This window comes from Pteropus alecto, unplaced genomic scaffold (assembly GCF_000325575.1).
Source record: "Pteropus alecto unplaced genomic scaffold, ASM32557v1 scaffold3, whole genome shotgun sequence".
Taxonomy (NCBI): domain Eukaryota; kingdom Metazoa; phylum Chordata; class Mammalia; order Chiroptera; family Pteropodidae; genus Pteropus; species Pteropus alecto.
Window position 1 is genome coordinate 33,061,193 of NW_006442484.1, and position 19,200 is coordinate 33,080,392.

The 19,200-nt window shown below is 35.0% G+C and overlaps 1 protein-coding gene and 1 pseudogene across 4 annotated transcripts in view; one reads left to right on the top strand and one right to left on the bottom strand.

Annotated features, from left to right (window-relative positions):
- Positions 1–963: 963 nt before the first annotated feature.
- Positions 964–19,200, bottom strand: part of WDSUB1 (WD repeat, sterile alpha motif and U-box domain containing 1) — a 55,858-nt gene continuing 37,621 nt past the window's right edge. For 2 of the 4 annotated variants that reach the window (XM_006921104.3, XM_025039237.1), the window contains exon 11: positions 964–1,354. In XM_006921104.3, coding sequence (XP_006921166.1) covers positions 1,197–1,354 — 158 coding nt within the window. In that variant the 3' untranslated portion in view covers positions 964–1,196. The remainder of the gene's footprint in view (positions 1,355–19,200) is intronic. The other 2 variants (XM_015596481.2, XM_025039238.1) reach the window with 1 other exon arrangement.
- LOC112470645 lies at positions 4,894–5,012 on the top strand (annotated as a pseudogene).

Here is a 19,200-nt window from a genome sequence, read left to right on the forward strand (position 1 = left end):
TATGTTAGCATCCTTTCACTACAGACTACAACAGGAAAAAAAAAAAACCTAGAACATGTTCCCAACCATTTTTTGTCCTCATAAGAATGTGAGAAACACATGTATATAAAAAAAAGATACTCTTCTAGAATCAGATTGTGAATCCCAGCTATGACACAAAGGAAGTAAAATTCAGTGATACAGTAGGATGACTAAAATTGTACAAAGCAGCAATTATAAAGAAAAGGCATTTGGAGATTTCTGTGGTCGTTAGGCTTTCTACCTTTCTGTGAACATATAGCTTATTGGCTTTAAGTTTATAAAATATAGGAAAAGACTAAATATATAAGGTAATTAACATTGCCTTTCCCCTTTTATTTCTGCATTTTGAAATTTTTGAACAACTACCGCGACAGTTTGGGGAATAAACACAGGGCCTGGGGCCTGCTTGCCCTTCCTATTTAATCCTAATGAGCACTCCCACTAATGGCTTCCATTCTGGAAAGCAGCCTACGACAGGTATGTAAAGTCAATACATTCTCAGCTTCCTGAAGTTTTCTTCTAAGTGAATGCTTTCAAGACGTTGTATTAAATATCAGTCTACTGTGTAAAAACGTCTAGTCACCCTAGCTTAGAATATTATGTGAGAATTTTGTCTTCCACATCCTAAAAAAGGGCTACTCTGCCACTTTGTTTTTCAGCAAAGTCAACTTAATGTATTTGTGATAATTTATTCCATCTAACTTGTATGTAGGTTTCAGACAAGGAAGAAAAATTCATTACCACTTAAACATGTCAAAGTTATTTTCTCAGTTTAGTCATAAACACATCTAAAATTATTTTGCTACAGATTCTCCTTAGAAGGATTCCAAAGAATTATCAATGAATGGCTCTTAACTAGGATTTAATTGTTATATTCTAGATTATTCCAATCTTTGATTGTAATGGGATATGACCTATATCTAACAAGGATAAATCTGAGCATTGCAATTTAAAATCAAAATAAGACTTTATTTCTCTACAGGTACAAAACAGTTTTCACAATAAAAGTAGAAAAGAGATTAGATGTGTTATTTAGCCCATGTATTTTTAAAATATTAGTAGTTTTTTATAGGTAACTAAATTTAAGAAGTTTACCTTTCTCCTGTTTTGCTTTTAATAACATCTGATTACCTTTAACTCATTCAAATGAGATCACTGAGAAAATATAAACAATTTTATTTTTGATATGTCTCTAGCCATCGATTGATGGCCATTTTCAGAGTCCTATTTGGGGTAAGAACTGTTGAAGGAAGAACAAGATTTGTCATTGGACTCGTACGTTTCTTTTTGCTTATCCAATTTTCTATTGCTTCCTTTTCATATGAATAGCCATCTAAAAAAAAACCACAAAAATTATTTACAGTGTAGGAAAGAGAAGTTATGATTAAAATGAGTTAGGTATAAAAACTCCATTGCCAAGGCTTTTATTGTGATTTAAGTGGTCCTCTTGTACCACTACTCCCAAAATATTTCTACCACAACACCGTAAATTCTACCATTTAAGAGGCATTAATATTGCACAAATTACCTTGAACACTGTCCATATTTTATTGCCTTTTGAAGACTACAACTGAAAAAGAACTCTGCCGGTAATTCAGATGTAGTGGAGAGGAAGACAAGGCAATGAGCCAGGTCGAGTGGTACTAAAGATACATTAGAAATGTTAGCTATGTGTGTAAATTAAAATGGCTAAACATGACAGGAAGGAGCCTTAGGAATAACTTGGCAAAACTTTCCAACACACTGAAAAGTGAGGGAAACAGATACGGAGAGATTATAGAATTCATCCCACTAAGGACCTGACACTAAAGGGATTTATGATACAAAAAGTAAAATTAAGATCCACTGGCTAAAATTTTTAATACCATGTTCTTGAAAATTCTTTGCACATATAAAGACTGGAGCTTTTGCTTCACTATACCTTTTTATACTGGTAGCTCTTTCTCAAACTGAAAGGCTTCCTAATTACATGTACATGTTAACCTATTCGCTTTAATCTACAATGCACACAATTGTTTCAGACTAACAATGGCAGTATATTACTAACATAAGGGATCCACTGAGGTTGTCTAATTACAATACTGTGTTTGAAAATCACTTGAAAAAAATTGTCCTGTTTGATTATGTTACCAGCTCGACATACATTTTGGTCCATTTGCTTCCCTTTTTATCCTAATTTTTAGAGATTGGTTTGGTTTTCATGATTTAACTGTAAGACATTTAAGTGGTTTTGAAGTTAAAATTACAAAACAAGGTACATTCAGAGGAGTCTATCTCTAATCCATGTTCCCTCCCTTCTCTTGTAGGTAACCATGTATATTACTTTTTATCATTTTCTTTTTGAAAATACAAGCAAGTGTATGTGTACACACACAGTATATATGCATTCTTACATAAAAGCTAGCATGCTGTATACTATTTTGGATGGTTTGTTTTCTACTTAACTATGCCTTGCATGTTTATTTCTCTTGCAGTATTCCATGGTATGGATGTATTAATGGACATCTGGGTCGTTTCCATTCTTTGCCTTTTACAAATAGTGCTGCAATGAACAGTCTTATTTTGGGGAGATTTCAGAAGTAGAACTGCTACATTAAAGGGTAAACATATATAATTTTGCTACGTATGCCAATGTTCCATAGGAATTCTCCCATTGTTTAAAAATTCCTACTAACGATATTGATGAGAATTCCTTTTCCCTGGAGCCTCACCAAAATAATATGTTGTCAAACTGTATTTTTTCCAGTCTCTCATGAGTAACAGTATAGCATATCAGGTGGTTTTAATTTATTATGAAAGAGAACATTTTTCATATGTTTAAGAACTATTTACTTTTTCTTGTCCTATGAACTGACTTCTATTTTTGGCCTATTTTTCTACTGGGTTGCTCTTAGGAAGATTTTTTAATTGAGATATAATCGACAACATATTGCATAACATAATTAAATATATGATTAAATATATGTAGTGAAATGATCACAATAAGTCTAGTAAACATCTTTCACCACACACAGTTACAAATTTTTTCCTTTTTTCTTGTGATGAGAAACTTTTAAGACTTCTCTTAGCAACTTTCTAATATACAATACAGTATTATTAACTATAGTCACCATGCCGTACATTACATCCCCAGGACATATGAATTTTATAACTGGAGGTTTCCCAAACACTCCCCTAACCCCCTCCCTACCACCAGTCTATTCTCTGGATTTATGTCTTGTTTTAGATTCCACATATAAATGAGATCCTATGGTATTTGTCTGTCTTTATCTGACTTATTTTACTTAGCACAATGCCCTCAGGGTCCATCTATGATATTACAAATGTTAGGATTTCCTTTTACATAAAGAAAATATACATTTTCTTTATCCATTCATCCCCTGATGGACACAGGTTATTTACATGGCTGTTGTAAATAATGTTGCAAGGAATAGGGGGTGGTGTGCACATAGCTTTTTGAGTTAGTGATTTCGCTTCTTTCAGATAAATACCCAGAAGTAGAATTGCTGAATCATATGGTAGCTCTATTTTTAAATTTTTAAAGAAACCTCCATACTGTTTTCTGTAGTGGCTGCACCAATTTACATTCCCATCAACAGTGTATACAGGTTCCCTTTTCTCCACAACTTCACCAACACTTTTTTTTGATAGCCATTTTTGACAGATGTGAGGTGGTATCTTTTATGGTTTGATTTAGAAAATAGATATTTAGAAAAAATGTCTATTCAGTTTTTTTTTTCCTCTTTGCTGTTGAGTGGTATACATTCTTTATATATTTTGGATATTAACTATTGTCAGATATGTGATTTGCAAATATTTTCTCCATTCAGTAAGTTGCCTTTTCATTTTATTGGTTTCCTCTGCTGTACAGCAGCTTTTTAGTTGGATGTCATCCTCCTTGTTTATTTTCACTTTGCTGCCTTTAAAAGTCATCACAAAGACCTATGTCAAGAAGCTCACCACCTCTGTTTTCTTGTAGGAGTTTTGTAGTTTCAGGTCTTATATTCAAGTCTTTAATTTGAGTTGATTTGTGTATATGGTATAAGATAGCAGACCAGTTTCATTCTGTTGCATGTGGCTGTCTAGTTTTCCCAGCACCATTTATTGAAGAGCCTATACTTTCTCCACCATATATTCCTGGTTCTTTTGTTGTAAGTTGACCTTACATGTGTGGTTTATTTATGGGCTCTTTATTCTGTTCCATTGCTCTGTGTGTCTGTTTTTCCACCAGTATGATACTGTTTTGATTACTATAGCTTTGTAATAAAGTTTAAGATAGGAATCGTACCTCTGGCTGTGTTCTTTCTCAAGATCACTTTGGCTATTTGGGGTCTTTTGTAGTTCCATACAAATTTTAGGATTGTTCTCTTTCTGTGGAAAATGCCACTGGAATTTTAATAGGTATTGCATTGAATCTGTATATAGCTCTGGGTAGAATGGACATTTTAAGAATATTCTTATCCATGAGCAAAGGTTATCTTGCCATTTATTTGTGCCTTCTTCAATTTCTTTATCAATGTCATATAGTTTTCAGTGTACAGGTCTTTCACCTCTGATTAAATTCTTAGGTATTTTATTCTTTTAAATGTTATTGTAAATGGTACTGTTTTCTTAATTTTTCTTTTTGGTAGCTTGTAGGTAGTATACAGAAATACAAATGATTTTTGTATCTTGCAATTTTACTAAATTTGTTCTAACAGTCTTTTGGTAGAGTCTTTAGGGTTTTCTATATGTGGTAGAGTCTTTAGGGTTTTCTATACGTGTCATCTGCAAATACAGACAGTTTTACTTCTTTCTTTCCAACCTGGATGCCTTTTATTGCCTGATCTGGCTAGGACTTCCAATACTATGTTAAATAAGTGGTGAGAGTGCGTCTCTGGCCATGCTACCCTGAACAAGCCCAATCCCGTCTGTTCTCAGAAGCTAAGCAGGGTCAGACCTGGTTAGTACTTGGATGGGAGACCACCTAGGAAGACCTGGTGCTGTAGGCATAAAAAATAAAAAAATAAGGGATTGTAAGCTGACAAGGTCCTTGCAATCTGTGAGATCAACCAAGGGTTGCCTTGCCGAAAAAAGAAAAAAGGTGAGAGTAGGCATCCTTGTCTTGTTCCTGACCTTAGAGGAAAGGCTTTTGGCTTGTCATATATGGTCTTTGTTAAGGTATGTTCCCTCATCCACTTTGCTGAGAGTTTTAATCATAAATAGATGTTGAATTTTGTCAAAAGCTTTTTATACATCTATTGAGATAATCATGTGATTTTTATCCTTCCTTTTGTTAATGTGGTGTATCACTTTGATTTACAAGTATTGAACCATCCTTGCATTGCTGGAATAAATCTCACTTGATCATGGTGTATGATCCTTTTAATGCACTGAATATGGTTTGTTATTTTGAGGATTTTTCATCAATGTTCATGAGAGATATTGGTCTAATTTTCTTGTAGTTTCCTTATCTGGTTAATGCTGGCCTTGTAAAATGGGTTTAGAAGAGTTCTCTCTTCTGTTTTTGGAAAGAGTTTGAGAAGGATTAGTATTCTTTAAATGTTAGATTTACTTTTTATATCTATGGACTATTAACACTTCAGCAATTTTTCACATTTCTTTTGGATTTTGATTCCAGGTCAGGAAGTATCCCTATTTCCACCAAGTTATTTTCTTCTGGGATTTGTAAAGTTACCTTTTTTATGTTTTTGTTCCACTTAAAATTATTTTAGATGTACAGTATAAGAGATGAAGCCAGTTCTATCCTTTTCCATATGGCTAGTTGTCAGAATACCTACCACTTATTTGAATGATTTTTCCCCACTGATGTGAAATGCCATTTTCATTATTCACTAAATTTCCAAATGCACTTGGATCAATTTCTGAATTTTTAAATTATTTTCCGTTGGTCTGTCTATTCATGTGACCATCCCACACTGTGTTATTTATAGAGACTTTATAACATTCTCATATCTAGTAAAGCTAGCAAGACTCAATTTTCTAGGTGGTTGTGTGTTCTTTCTAGTGGAACCACCTGAATCTCTAGTACGAAACCTAATAGTCTTCCTATCTATCAATCACAATGCAATGCTTTCCATTTGTTCCAGGTATACTTTACAGCTATGTTTCACACTTAAATTTTGCATAATTATGTCTAGGGTTTTCTTAAATCTTTCACTTACCTTTTAAAAGCTTTTTGTTCACACACACACGAAGGCTATTTCTCTTTAGCTCTCTTAAGCTATTATCTCTCAGCTCCCAACCTAAATGATGCTGAGAGGCATGCTGAGGCCAGGATACTACAAGTCACATTTGTTTTGCCAGCTGGCTCCCTGTTAGATCTTGGAATAGGATCTTCTAAAGGGAGACAAAGACAGGGTGAAGGCTCTTCCCAGTATGTGCCTGGCTATGGCCCTTCATCTGGCAGGGATAGTTGGTTACACTCCAGATTTGCTTCATTGTTGGCACTGCCTAAAATTCTTATCCTCCCCCTTTAGAGAAACTAGCACCAGCTGGGTAGCTCTTCCTTCTTAGAGGCCTGGTTCTGAGAGATCCATGTGAAGCTCTGATATGCCTTTTAATAGTACTGTGAAATATTGTGAGTTCAATGACCTTTAATTCATTTCCCACTAGGCTCAATAATAGCATGTTTTTAACCTTCAGGTAAAAAGGACTCACTTTTATTTCTGCTGGTGGCAGTGTTTAAATATGGTTATGAATGGCTCGCGTTCAAAAAGATGTATTCTTTATTCTGAACTGAGAAGTATGATCAAGTCTATTACTGTGCTTTCTCCTCATTGTCCATAGTTTCTACTGTATGAAAATTGTTGCTGTGTTTAGAATTGCCTAGCTAAATGGTTATCTTCACTGAGAATCATGGTCTTTTTAAATTCTGGGAAGGTCTTAATTCTCCTTTTGTTGGCAAGTATGTTACCCCTTTAGTTGCAATTGTCTCATTTTCGCCTATCTCTAAACTTTCTGAATCCTTGTTTTAGCTTGAAGCACTTTGTTAGCTAATCTTTAGGAATGAGTCAAGCAAAAATTGTTCAAGATTACCATTATGTTCGGTAATAGTGCTATCATTCTTATAATTCCTTTTTATATTTATCATATAGTATTTTGTTACCTTCAATTGAAGTCCCTTAGTGAGGTTTTCCTTGAATGTTTGTGGTAGCATTAAATAAAATGTCAAACCACTCTGGAAAGTACAAGTTATCTACTGTAGGGAAGTCAGTTACACTGGCCCTAGTTTACCCCAAGTTTAATATCACCTTTCCATGGCATTATAGTGATTCTTTGAAATAATCAACAGTTTTCTACTGGTGACACATTTGATGAACAGAGAAAACAAGAATTCTAAGTGGACCCACAGCACTGCTAATTAAACAGTTTGAGACTGTTCTACCAAAGTTCATCCCAAAGTAGCAGGAGGAATTATCAGTGATACAGAACCTTTTATGTATGAATGAAATTATTTTATTATAACGAAAAACAACTACAGCTGACTCAATATTGATACTCTTGGGTTCTTTAATCATATATGAAGTTTTCTGCAACTAGTTAGCTTATTTGAAATCAAATAGTGCATATTACATTCAGTATTAACTAAGTTTGCTTGTTTTTCACTACCTTATTTTCATCCAATTAGTACCATCTGACTTGCTATAAGCCAAGATACCAAGAACTGTACAGAAAGTTCTAGGAAGTAATTAAGCTCCATTCACAAAATCTTATTTTAAATCAGTTTAATATACTCAGATGAATTGGTTCTGGTAAAATACCAAAATAATACCTATTATAAGATTTTCATAACTTAGAATTCCATTTCTGGCAGATTAAACCCCAAAATTTCTTGCTACACTAAATAGTGACTAAAAGAAGCAACTCTTTACATGGATTTGAAACTTCTTGGTTCAGATAGCTTCACCCTAGTGAAAGGTTCAAGGGAAAAATATTAGCTCACAGACCCGGGCTCTGAATTTATGCTACCCACCTGTGGTCCTGGGAAACGGACAAAGCAAACCCAACACCTCTGGAGCTACATACCCTCTTCCCACACTGGAAGTCCACAGGTAATACTCGACTGAAGATGAGAATACAAAGGGAACACACTCAGACAACAAAGAGCAGGATTAGGATCCCACATAGCTCAGAAAACGAAAACATACAAACTGTAAGTACTTCTAAAATCTAAGAAACAGTATACTATGAAAAAATATTTTGACATACTCAGCTGAGTATTAAACTGTACCAGGGCACTGTTACCTATATTAACTCAATCTTCACAACCGTAGGGAGAAATTGATGCATGGCCTGAATAACTCCAAGGCTACAGTAGGGAGTGACAGAGCTGGGGTATAAACCCAAGCAGTCTGGCTCCAGTGCCTATGCCCGTAATCTACATGCTACATCAGATTTCCAGAAATAACAAATACAGTCAGAAAACAAGCTTTAAATAACGTTAAGAATAGAAGGCTGGTAGGAAGGTCTGAGAAAGTTACCTAAAAGGTCTAAAGAGGTACAGAGAATGGCTGAATTGATAAAAGGCCCTAAATTCTATTCAAGTGGCACTATGCACCCTGAACGAGAAATATGTATCAAAGAAAAAAATATCAGCATGAAACTGACATTGCACTGCAACAAGAGAAGCCAAAGAGTGTGTCCTTGCTTTATAATTGAGACAAAACTTTAGAGAAAAAGCAAATTGGTCAGATAGTTTTTATTAGGTTTTTACAATTTTGAAATAATGAATTAACATTTAAATTGTTAAGAATAGACCTAAAAGAATAGATGAAATGCCTAATTGTCATTTCTACTCATTACCCCCAAATTTAACATTTAGGTTTTCTGTAATTCTAATCAAAATGTTGATTTTTCCTTTGTTGAATAACAAAATGATTCTCAAATGTATTTGGAAATCTAAATGAGCAAAAATTAGACAATTTTAAAAAATAATGAACATAATAAAATTTAAAAATATAGCTGTGCCTAAGTGTACCTGTATATACTATAAGGATTTTTTCTACAGAATTACTTGGAGAACAATGTCTATCAACAGACTAAATTTATGGCATAACATGAAATAACTATCCTATAATAGAGAATGAAGTAGTTCTGAATATATACTGACAAGATATACTGATATGTTAAATAAAAGCAATTTTTTCAAAATCTGCCAATTTTCAAAATATGGTATTTTTCACCAAGCACGTGCTCCTTTCATAACTTAAAAGGATGTATGAATAAAAATACTGTATAAGAATACTAAACTATAGGCAGAAACAAGTCTTGGAAAATTTTGAGGCAGTCAATTCAATAGATATATAAAGTACAGGGCTTCCAGAGTACCAGCGGGAAAAGGAAACTAGAAGGCGGCGGCAAACTAAATTGGAAACATGCTAGCAGGAATTATCTCACACAGATATATCACAATATAGAGAAATCAATTCTATTAAAGATGAGGACTATTTTTTAAAAATCAACTGTATATTTTCCACAGAGAGAACACCTCTAAAACAAAGTAACACAGGAAAGCTAAAAATAGCGACTCTTCTGGGATTTTGCTAAGTAAAAAAACTAGTCCCAAAAGGTTATTTACAGTATGATTCCATTCATATAACACTTTTGAAATGACCAAATTTTAGAAATGGGCAGGTGCTGGATATAGTTATAAAAAGGCAACAGCAGGGTCCTTGTAGGTTTGGAACTGTTCTGTCTTTACCAGTGGGTTGATGCTCAATCCTCCAAAAAGGACAAAATTGTGTAGAACTTAAAATACATGTAAAACTGGAAAAATAAGATTTGTGGATTACATCAGTGTTGCCAGTGGGGTAACTGGACAAATTATACAAGTCTGTTAGAATTGCACGTGAATCTACAATTGCTTTAATAAAAATAAATGAGGGGTACTACAAAGGTCAAACTGAAAGACACACTTAAAGCTATAGAGCAACTAGAATTCTCATACACTGCTGGTGAAAGTGTAAAAGAATTCGTCCACTCTGAATATCTGTATATCTACGCCTAAGAATATACCCAATAAAAATGCATATGTATGTTCGCCAAAAAAACATGAATAAAGGTTCAGGGCAGCACTGGTTATAACAGCCAACAATGACTATCAACAGTAGAATGGATAAATTGTATATTCACCCATGAGAACAATTACTGCTTTGTGCAACAATGTGAACAAATCACAAAAACATGGCGCTTAATGAAAGAAGTTTGACCTAAAAGAGATTAATCATAAGTACATTTTTATTAAACTATGATAAAAGTCAGGATATTGATTATCCTTGGTGAAAGATATTCACTATGTGAAAATTTAAGATGCACACTTATGGTTTAGAAAAAGATTGAAAGACAGCATGCAGCTATAAACAAAAAGCAAGAGACCGAAGATTAAAACAAGACAAAATACATTAAGTGATGCCAACGAGACTATTTTAAGGTCATAAAAACTGCAAACCTCCAAGAAAAAGCATTCACAAATATAATTTGATAGACTAACCTATTAAAAGCTAGATCTGAATTCATAACAATGTGTAGTTAAAAACTCCAAAAAAAAACCCACACCTGGATGACTTACTTTACTGATAAGCTTTATCAAATTTTTAATGAAAAAAAATTCTACCAATAACCTGAGGCCAGAATTACCCTCGTAACAGGACAGTTGTTACAAGAGAGCTACAACTAACATATCTTATGAACAGATACAAAAATACTGCAAATATTACATCAAATCTAGCAATATGTAGTAAGATAATTCAAAACCTAAAGACTCCACAAAAAATGTATAATAAAAGTTGCAGGATACAAAAATTAACATACAAAATCACTTATGGTTCCATACACTAAAGAAGAATTTAAAGAGGAAATTAAAGAAATTCCATTTACAAATAGCATCACAAAGAATACTTAGGTAAATAAACAAGCAAGAAAGCGAAAGACTATACACTGAAAACTATAAAACACTGCTGAAAGAAATCAAAGATACAGAAGTAAAGATATCCTGTGTTCATGGATTGGGAGACTCAACAGTTAAAATTCTCATGTTATCCAAAGCAATTACAGAGTCAATGCAATGCCTATCAAAATCAGTGACATTTTTTGCAGAAATAGAAAAATCTATCCTAAAATTCATATGGATTTGCAAGGGATCTGAACAGCCAAAACAAAGTTGGACGACTCACTTTCTGATTTCAAGTTACTACAAATAGACAGTAATCAGAACAGTGTGGTACTGGAATAAAGACACACATGTAGACCAACAGAATACAGAGTCCAGAAATAAACCCTCACACGTATAGTAAATGTTTTCAAAAAGGGTGCCAAGACCATTCGATGGGGGAAAAAACACTTCAACAAATGTACTGGGAAAACTAGATATCTATGTACATATGAAAGAATGAAGTTGGATCATTATCTTACACCATATACAAAATTTAACTCAAAATGGATCAAAGACCTAAATGTAGGAACTAAGACAATATTAACTCAGGAGAAAACATAGGGGGAATGCTTCATGACATTGGATTTGGTAATGATATCTTGAAATGACACCAAAAGCACAGGCAAAAAATAGGTAAATTGGACTTCACCAAAAATAAACACTTCTGTATCAAAGGACTCTAACAGTGAAAAGGCAACCCATGAAATGAGAGATATATTTGCAAATCATACATCTGATAAGAGATCGATATCCAGAATATACAAAGAACTCCTATAACTCAACAACAAAGAAAACCAGACTGAAAAATGGGCAAAGGAATTCAGTAGATATTCCTCCACTCCAAAGAAAATATACAAAATAGCTGATAAGCACATAAGATGCTCAACAATCTAATCATTAGGGAAATGCAAATCAAAACCACAATTAGAAAGACATCTTAATAGGTATGAGGTATCATGAAAAAAAGTATTGGCAAAGATGTAGAAAAATTGGAACACTTTGTGAATTGCTAATGGGAATATAAAATGGTGCAGCTACTGTGGAAATGGTATGGTGATTCCTCAAAAAAAAAAATATATATATATATAGAATTACTGTATGACCCAACAATTCCACTTCTGGGTATGTATCCAAAAGAAATGAAAGCGTGGACTTGAGCAGATATTTGTACATCCATGTTCACAGCAGCATTATTCACAATAGCCAAATGGTGCAAACAATCCAAATATCCATAGTTAGATGATTGGATAAACTAAATGTAGTATATACATACAATTGAATATTATTCGGCTTTAAAAAGGAAAGAAATTGACACATGCTACAATGTGGATGAACCTTGAAGGCATTATGCTAAGTACCAAACAAATACTGCATGATTCCACCTATATGAGGTATCTATAATAGTCAAATTTAGAGAAATAAAGACTGGTAGTTACCAGTGGCTGGGGGAAGGGGAAAATGGCAGCTATTACTTAATGGGTATAGTTTCAGTTTCGCATGATGAAAAGAGTTCTGGAGATGAATAGTGGTGATGGTTGCACAACACTGTGAATGTAGTTAATATCAAGGAACTGCACACTCATTGTTAAAATTGTAAATTTTGTGTGTGTGTCTGTCTCCGTGTCTGTGTGTGTGTGTGTCTGTGTGTGTCCGTGTCTGTGTGTATTCGCGCCATTTAAAATATCAATGAATGGAATTGTGGCAGGTAAAATAATGGCCCCACAAATTTATCTGTACTAATCCTGGAACTTGTGAATATGTTACATGGCAAAAGGGAAAAAAAGTTGCTAAGCACCTGATTTTAAGATAGAAAATTATACTAGATTATCCAGAACAGCCCAATATCATCTCGTGAGTTCTTAAATACAGAAGAGGAAAGTGGATCAAAGAGATGCAAAGTGAGGCAAAGAGATACAACCCATTACTGTTGGGTTTGAAAGATGCAGAAAGGCCACAAGCCAAGGAATTTGACCACCTCTAGAAGCCAGTGGATTAGTTTCCTATTGCTTCAATATCAAATTGATGACTTAAAACAACACAATTTGTTATCTTACAGTTCTGCAGATCAGAAGTATGACATTAGTTTCACTGAACTAAAAATGAAGGTGTTAGCAGGGTGGCATTCCTTCTGAAGGCTCTAGGGGAAAAATCTGTTTCTTTGCCTTTATCAGTGAGAGGCTGACTGAATTCCTTGGCTCACATTTTCACATCACTCCAATTTTGCTCTGTTGTCATAACGTCATCTTTCACTCTCCTATCCTCCCTCTTTTACTTATAAGGATTCTTGTGGTTACCTTGGGTTCACCCAGATAATACAGGAGAATCTCCTCTTCTCCAGATCCCTAGTCACATCTGCAAAGCCACTTTCTGCCATATAAGCTAACATTCATATGCTCTGGGGATTAGGGCATGGACATCTTTGGGAAGCCATCGTTTTGTCTACTAGGGCTGGGAACAGCCCTCAGCTTATAGTCAGTAAAAAACAAAAACAAAAAAACAATAGGGCCCTCAGTCCTACAATCGCAAGGAACTGAATTCTACCAATAACCTAAATGATCAGGAAATGTCCATTAGAGCCTCCAAATGAGCAGGATTGTCCATTAGAGCCTCCAAAAAGGAACAGAGCCTACCAACACCTTACTTTTAGCCTGAGTGACTGTACTGGACTTCTAACCTACAGAAATTCTGCTCTAAGCCACTACTTTTGTGATGATTTGTTAGGGCAGCAACAGAAAACGAATACAGTAATCTATCATTGTACAGGCTTAAGGAAAAAGCCATATTATTTCAATGGATAAGCATTAAAAAAATTCTCAGCAACTCAGGATAGAAAGCAACTTCTTTAACTTGATAGAGGGCATCTAACATCATACTTAATGGTGAAGATTGAATGCTTCCTAAGAGAAGGTTAAAGTAAGAATGTCTATTTTCACCACTTTTTTCAATATCATACTGGAAATCCTTGGCCAGTGTAATAAACAAAAAGGGGAAAGGGGCAGGGGGAAAGGACTGAACAATACAAAAACCTGATCTTAAAAATGGGCATAGCACTTGAATAGACATTTCTCCAAAGATGTACAAATGAATAATAAGCATATGAAAAGATGTTCAACCTCATTAATCATTAGGAAAATGCAATTTAAAACTACAATGAGATGTCACCTCATACCCATAAGAATGGCTGCTACAAAAAAAAAAAATTGAAAATAAGTGCTGGTGAAGATGCAAAAGAATTGGAACCCTTGTGCACTGTTGGCAGGAATGTAAAATGGTGCAGCTGCTATGAAAACAGTATGGAAGGTCCTCCATACTGTTTAAAATAGAATTACAGTGTGATCCAGCAATTAAAAATAGAATTACAGTGTGATCCAGCAATTCCATTTCTGGTTATACAAAAATAATTGAAAACAGGATCTCGAAGAGATATCTGCACAGCCATGTTCATAGCAGCATTGTTCACAATAGCCAAAAGGTAGAAGCAACACAAGGGTCCATTAGTGGAAGAATGGATAAACAAAATGTGGTATATACACACAATAGAATATTATCCAATCTTAATAAAGAAGGAAATCCTGATATTTGCAACTACCTGGATGAACCTTGGAGAAGATTTTTTTTTTTTTTTTACTCCCACCCCACACACACCCATTATGCTTTTCTGTAGGAAATGGGAAAGTGATTCTAAAATCTATATGGAATATGCAGTTTTGAAAAAGAACTAAAATGACTTACACTATCTGATTTCAAGACTTAATACAAAGCTAAAGTATTCAAGGCACTGAGGCATAAGAATTGACATGAAGATCAAGAGAATATTAGAGAAAGTCTTGAATAATCAGTGGTAGATTCCACTGATTTTCAACAAAGGTGCCAAGATAATCCAATGGGAAAAGATTTTTCAAATGCCGTTGGAACAACTGGGTATCCATTTAGGAAAAGAAGTTTACCTCACACCATACAAAAACAGTTTGAAGTAAATCACGAACATAAAATTTTAAACTGTAAAATATTTAGAAGACAACATAGTTTATGATAAAATCTTTTGCAATATTGGGGTAGACAGATTTCAATATGCTACTAAAAGTGTAAATTGTTAAAGGAAAAATAATTGAACTATCAAAAATTTTAAATGTTTGCTCTTTAAGAGACATCATTAAGAAAATGATGAGGTGCTTCAGTCAAGATGGCAGAGTAAACACCGTGCTCATCTCCTCCCATGAGCACATCAGAATTACAACTAAATTTCAGAACCATCATTGAGAATCACCTGAACAGAAGCTCTATACCTAAGAATATAAAGAAGGCACAACAAGACTGGTAGGAAGGGTGAAGACACTGAACAAGCAGGCCCCATGGTGTGAAGGTTAAGAATGAGAGGGTATAGCTTGGCTATGGAGGTCCCCTGTGAAAAGCAAGAGGTCCCAGACCCACACTGGGCTTCACAGTCTAGGGCACCAGTGCTGGGAAGAGGAATCCCTATAATATCCAGCAAGGATTGCGTCCAAGATGGAGGGCTGCTGGAGTCCTAGGCTTTCCTCTTGAGGGGCCTGTACATGGACTCACTCGCTCACAAACTCACTTGCTCTGGATTCTAGCACAGGGACAGCAACTCAAAGGGCACCAAGGACATACTGGGAGGAACTTAACTGACGGGCTTTGAGGCAAGGGCTGGAGGAACAGGGATCAAGGCAGCACTCTCCAGGGACACAAGTGCTAGTAGGTGCCATTCATTGTTCCTTTGTTGAGAGCTTCTCCCAGCCAGCCAGCAGGTGCAGATGAATGCCAAATGTGTGCTCTCCATTAACCTGGCTAATAACATTCACTCCACTCTGGTGATTCCCTGCAATTCTCATGCACAACTCATGCATCCAGCCTAAACTTCTTCTACAAGCTCTTGCACAAAAGCACCCCGCCTCTGTGCTGCAAAGACTTTTCTAAAATCACTCAAAGGTCCACATGCCCCATAGGAGTAGCAGCAAGCTTTGCTGTGCCCTGTACATCTTAATAAGTGAACCCACGCCCAGCACAAGCAGTGACCAGTCTCAACTTGCATTGTTACTCCTATCAGGTGGCCCCAAGCCTGGCATAAGCTACAGTTAGTGTTAGCTTGGAACGTAGCTTCAATTAAGCAGCCACAAGCCTGGCACAAGGAAACAGACATACAAGTCCAGGAAGCACAGTGTCTCAAACAAGATAAAGCCAAAGAGGCCTATACCAAGATACATCATCATTAAAATGCCAAATGTTAAAGACAAAGAATCTTAAAATTAGCAAGAGAAAAGCAGCTTATTATGTACAAGGGAGCTCCCATAGGACAAGCAGCTGATTTCTCAATAGAAACTTTACTATAGATTGACACAAAATATTAAAATGATGAAAAGCAAAGACCTACAACCAAAATAAATTTACCCAGCAAAGCTTTCATTTAGAATCGAAAGAGAAATAAAGAGCTACCCAGACCAGAAAAAGTTAAAGGAATTCATCACCACCAAGCAAGTATCACAAGAAATGTTAAAGGGACTTTTTTAAGAAGAAGGACTGCGGGTGGTGAGGGGGAGAGTGAAGAACAAATATAAAATGACAATAACTGTACCTACTGGTAATCACTTTAAATGTAAATGGATTAAATGCTCCAATCAAAAGACACAGAGTAGCTGAATGGATAAGAAAACAAGCCCCATACAGATGCTATCTACAAGAGACCCACTTCAGATCAAAACAGAGACTGAAAGAGATGGAAAAAGATATTTCACATAAATGGAAGTGAAAAAAAAAAAAGGTGGGGTAACAATATTTATATCAGACAGAACAGACTTTAAATCAAAGACTATAATAAGAGACAAAAAAAGACATTACATAATGATAAAGGGATCAATCCAACAAGAGGATATAACCATTGTAAACATTCATGCACCCAACATAGGAGCACCTAAATATACAAAGCAAATATTGATGAAGATAAAGGGAGAGATCAACAGTAACATAGTAATAGTAGGGGACTTTAATACCCCATTGACATCAATGATCATCCAGACAAAAATTAATAAGGAAATAGTGGCTTCAAATGACACAGAGCAGACGGACTTAACTGATATTTTTAAAACATTTCACTCCAAAGCGGAAGAATACACATTCTTTTCAAGTGCACATGGAACGTTCTGCAGGACAGACCATATGCTAGGTCACAAGTCTCAATGAATTTAAGAAGACTAAAATCATATCAAGCATATTCTCCAATCGCAATGGTATAGAAATCAATTACAAGAAGAAAACTGAAAACACGAACACACAGAGGCTAAATAACATGCTACTAAACAATGAATGGTTAACAACGAGATCAAGGAAGAAATCAAAAGACACCTTAAGCAAATGAAAATAAAAACACATAGTCCCAAAATCTATGGGACACAGCCAAAGTAGTTCTAAAGGAAATTTAGAGCAATATAGGCCTACCTCAAGAAACAAGAAAAATCTAACTTTACACCTAATGGAACTAGAAAAAAAAAACAACAACAACAACAACAAAAAAAGAACAGGCAAAGCCCAAAGTGAGTAGAAGGAAGGAAATAATAAAGATCAGAGTGGAAAGAAATGAAATAGAGTCTAGAAAAACAAACAAAAAAAATCAATGAAACCAAGAACTAGTTCTTTGAAAAGATAAAATTGATAAACCTTAAGCTAGATGCATCCAGGAAAAAAAAAGGAGGATCCAAATAAAAACAAAAGAAATAACTACAATTATATGCCAACAAACTGGACAACCTGGAATAAAAGAATAAATTCCTGAAAACATTTAAGCTTCCAAGACTGAATCAGGAAGAAACAGAAACTCTAAACAGAGAAATAACAACAAATGATATCGAACCAGTAATCAAAAAACTCCCCAACAAAAGTCCTGGACCAGATGGCTTAATATGTGAATTTTACCAAACATTCAAAGAATTAATACCTATCCTTTTCAAACTGTTCCAAAAAACTGAAGGAGAAGGAAGGCTCCCAAGCTCATTTTATGAAGCCAGCATTATCACAGTACAAAAGACAAAGACACTACAAAAAAAGATTATAGGCCAATATCCCTGATGAACATAGATGCAAAAATCCTTTAAAAAATATTAGCAGTTCTGCTCAGCAAAAGAAACCGTCAACGAGGTGAAGAGACAACCATCCAAATGGAAAATATATTTGCAAGCAACGCCTCTGTTAAGGACCTAATATTCAAAATATACAAAAAACTCATACGACTCAATAACAAAAAAACAAACGATCCAATCAAAAAATGGGCAGAGGACCTGAACAGACAGTTCTCCCTAGAGGACATACAAATGGTGAACAAATATATGAAAATATGCTCAGCATCTCTAGATATTAGGGAAATACAAATCAAAACCACAATGAGATACCATCTCACACCTGTTAGAATAGCTATAATCAACAGGACAAGTAATAACAAATGTTGGAGAGGATGCAGAGAAAAAAGAACCCTCATACACTGCTGGTGGGACTGAAAATTGGTACAGCCACTATGGAAAACAGTATGGAGGTTCCTCAAAAAACTAAGAATTGATCTGCCATATGATCCAGCAATCCCTCTACTGGGTATTTACCCCAAAGACTTGAAAACCCACATCTGAAAAGATATTTGCACACTGATGTTCATAGTGACATTATTCACAGTAGCCAGGACATGAAATCAACCGAAATGTCTTAAAATAGATGATTGGCTAAAGAAGCTGTGGTACATATATACAATGGAATATTACTCAGCCATAAGAAGAGATGAAATACTGTCATTTGCGACAATATAGATGGACCTCGAGATAATCATGCTAAGCGAAATAAGACAGACAGAAAAAGCTGAAAATCACATGATATCACTTATATGTGGGATATAAACCTAAAAGCAACAAATGAACAGGACAAACAAACAGACTGATGGACATGTTTGATACACTAGTGGTTACCAGAGGGTGAGGGAGATGGGGTAAAGTGGGTCAAATATGTGGTGACAGAAAGAAATCTAACTATGGGAGGTGAACAAACTGTAAATATATATATGCCTTACTGTTAAGTGTACAGCTGAAACTTATTAGATTTCATTAACCAATGTCACCATAAAAAAATAAAATAAAAAAGTAAAAAATTAAAAATATATATATATTAGCAGACTGAATTCAGCCATACATTAAAAATATCAGATGCCATGATTAAGTGGGATTTATTCCTGTGATGCAAGTCTGGTTCAATAG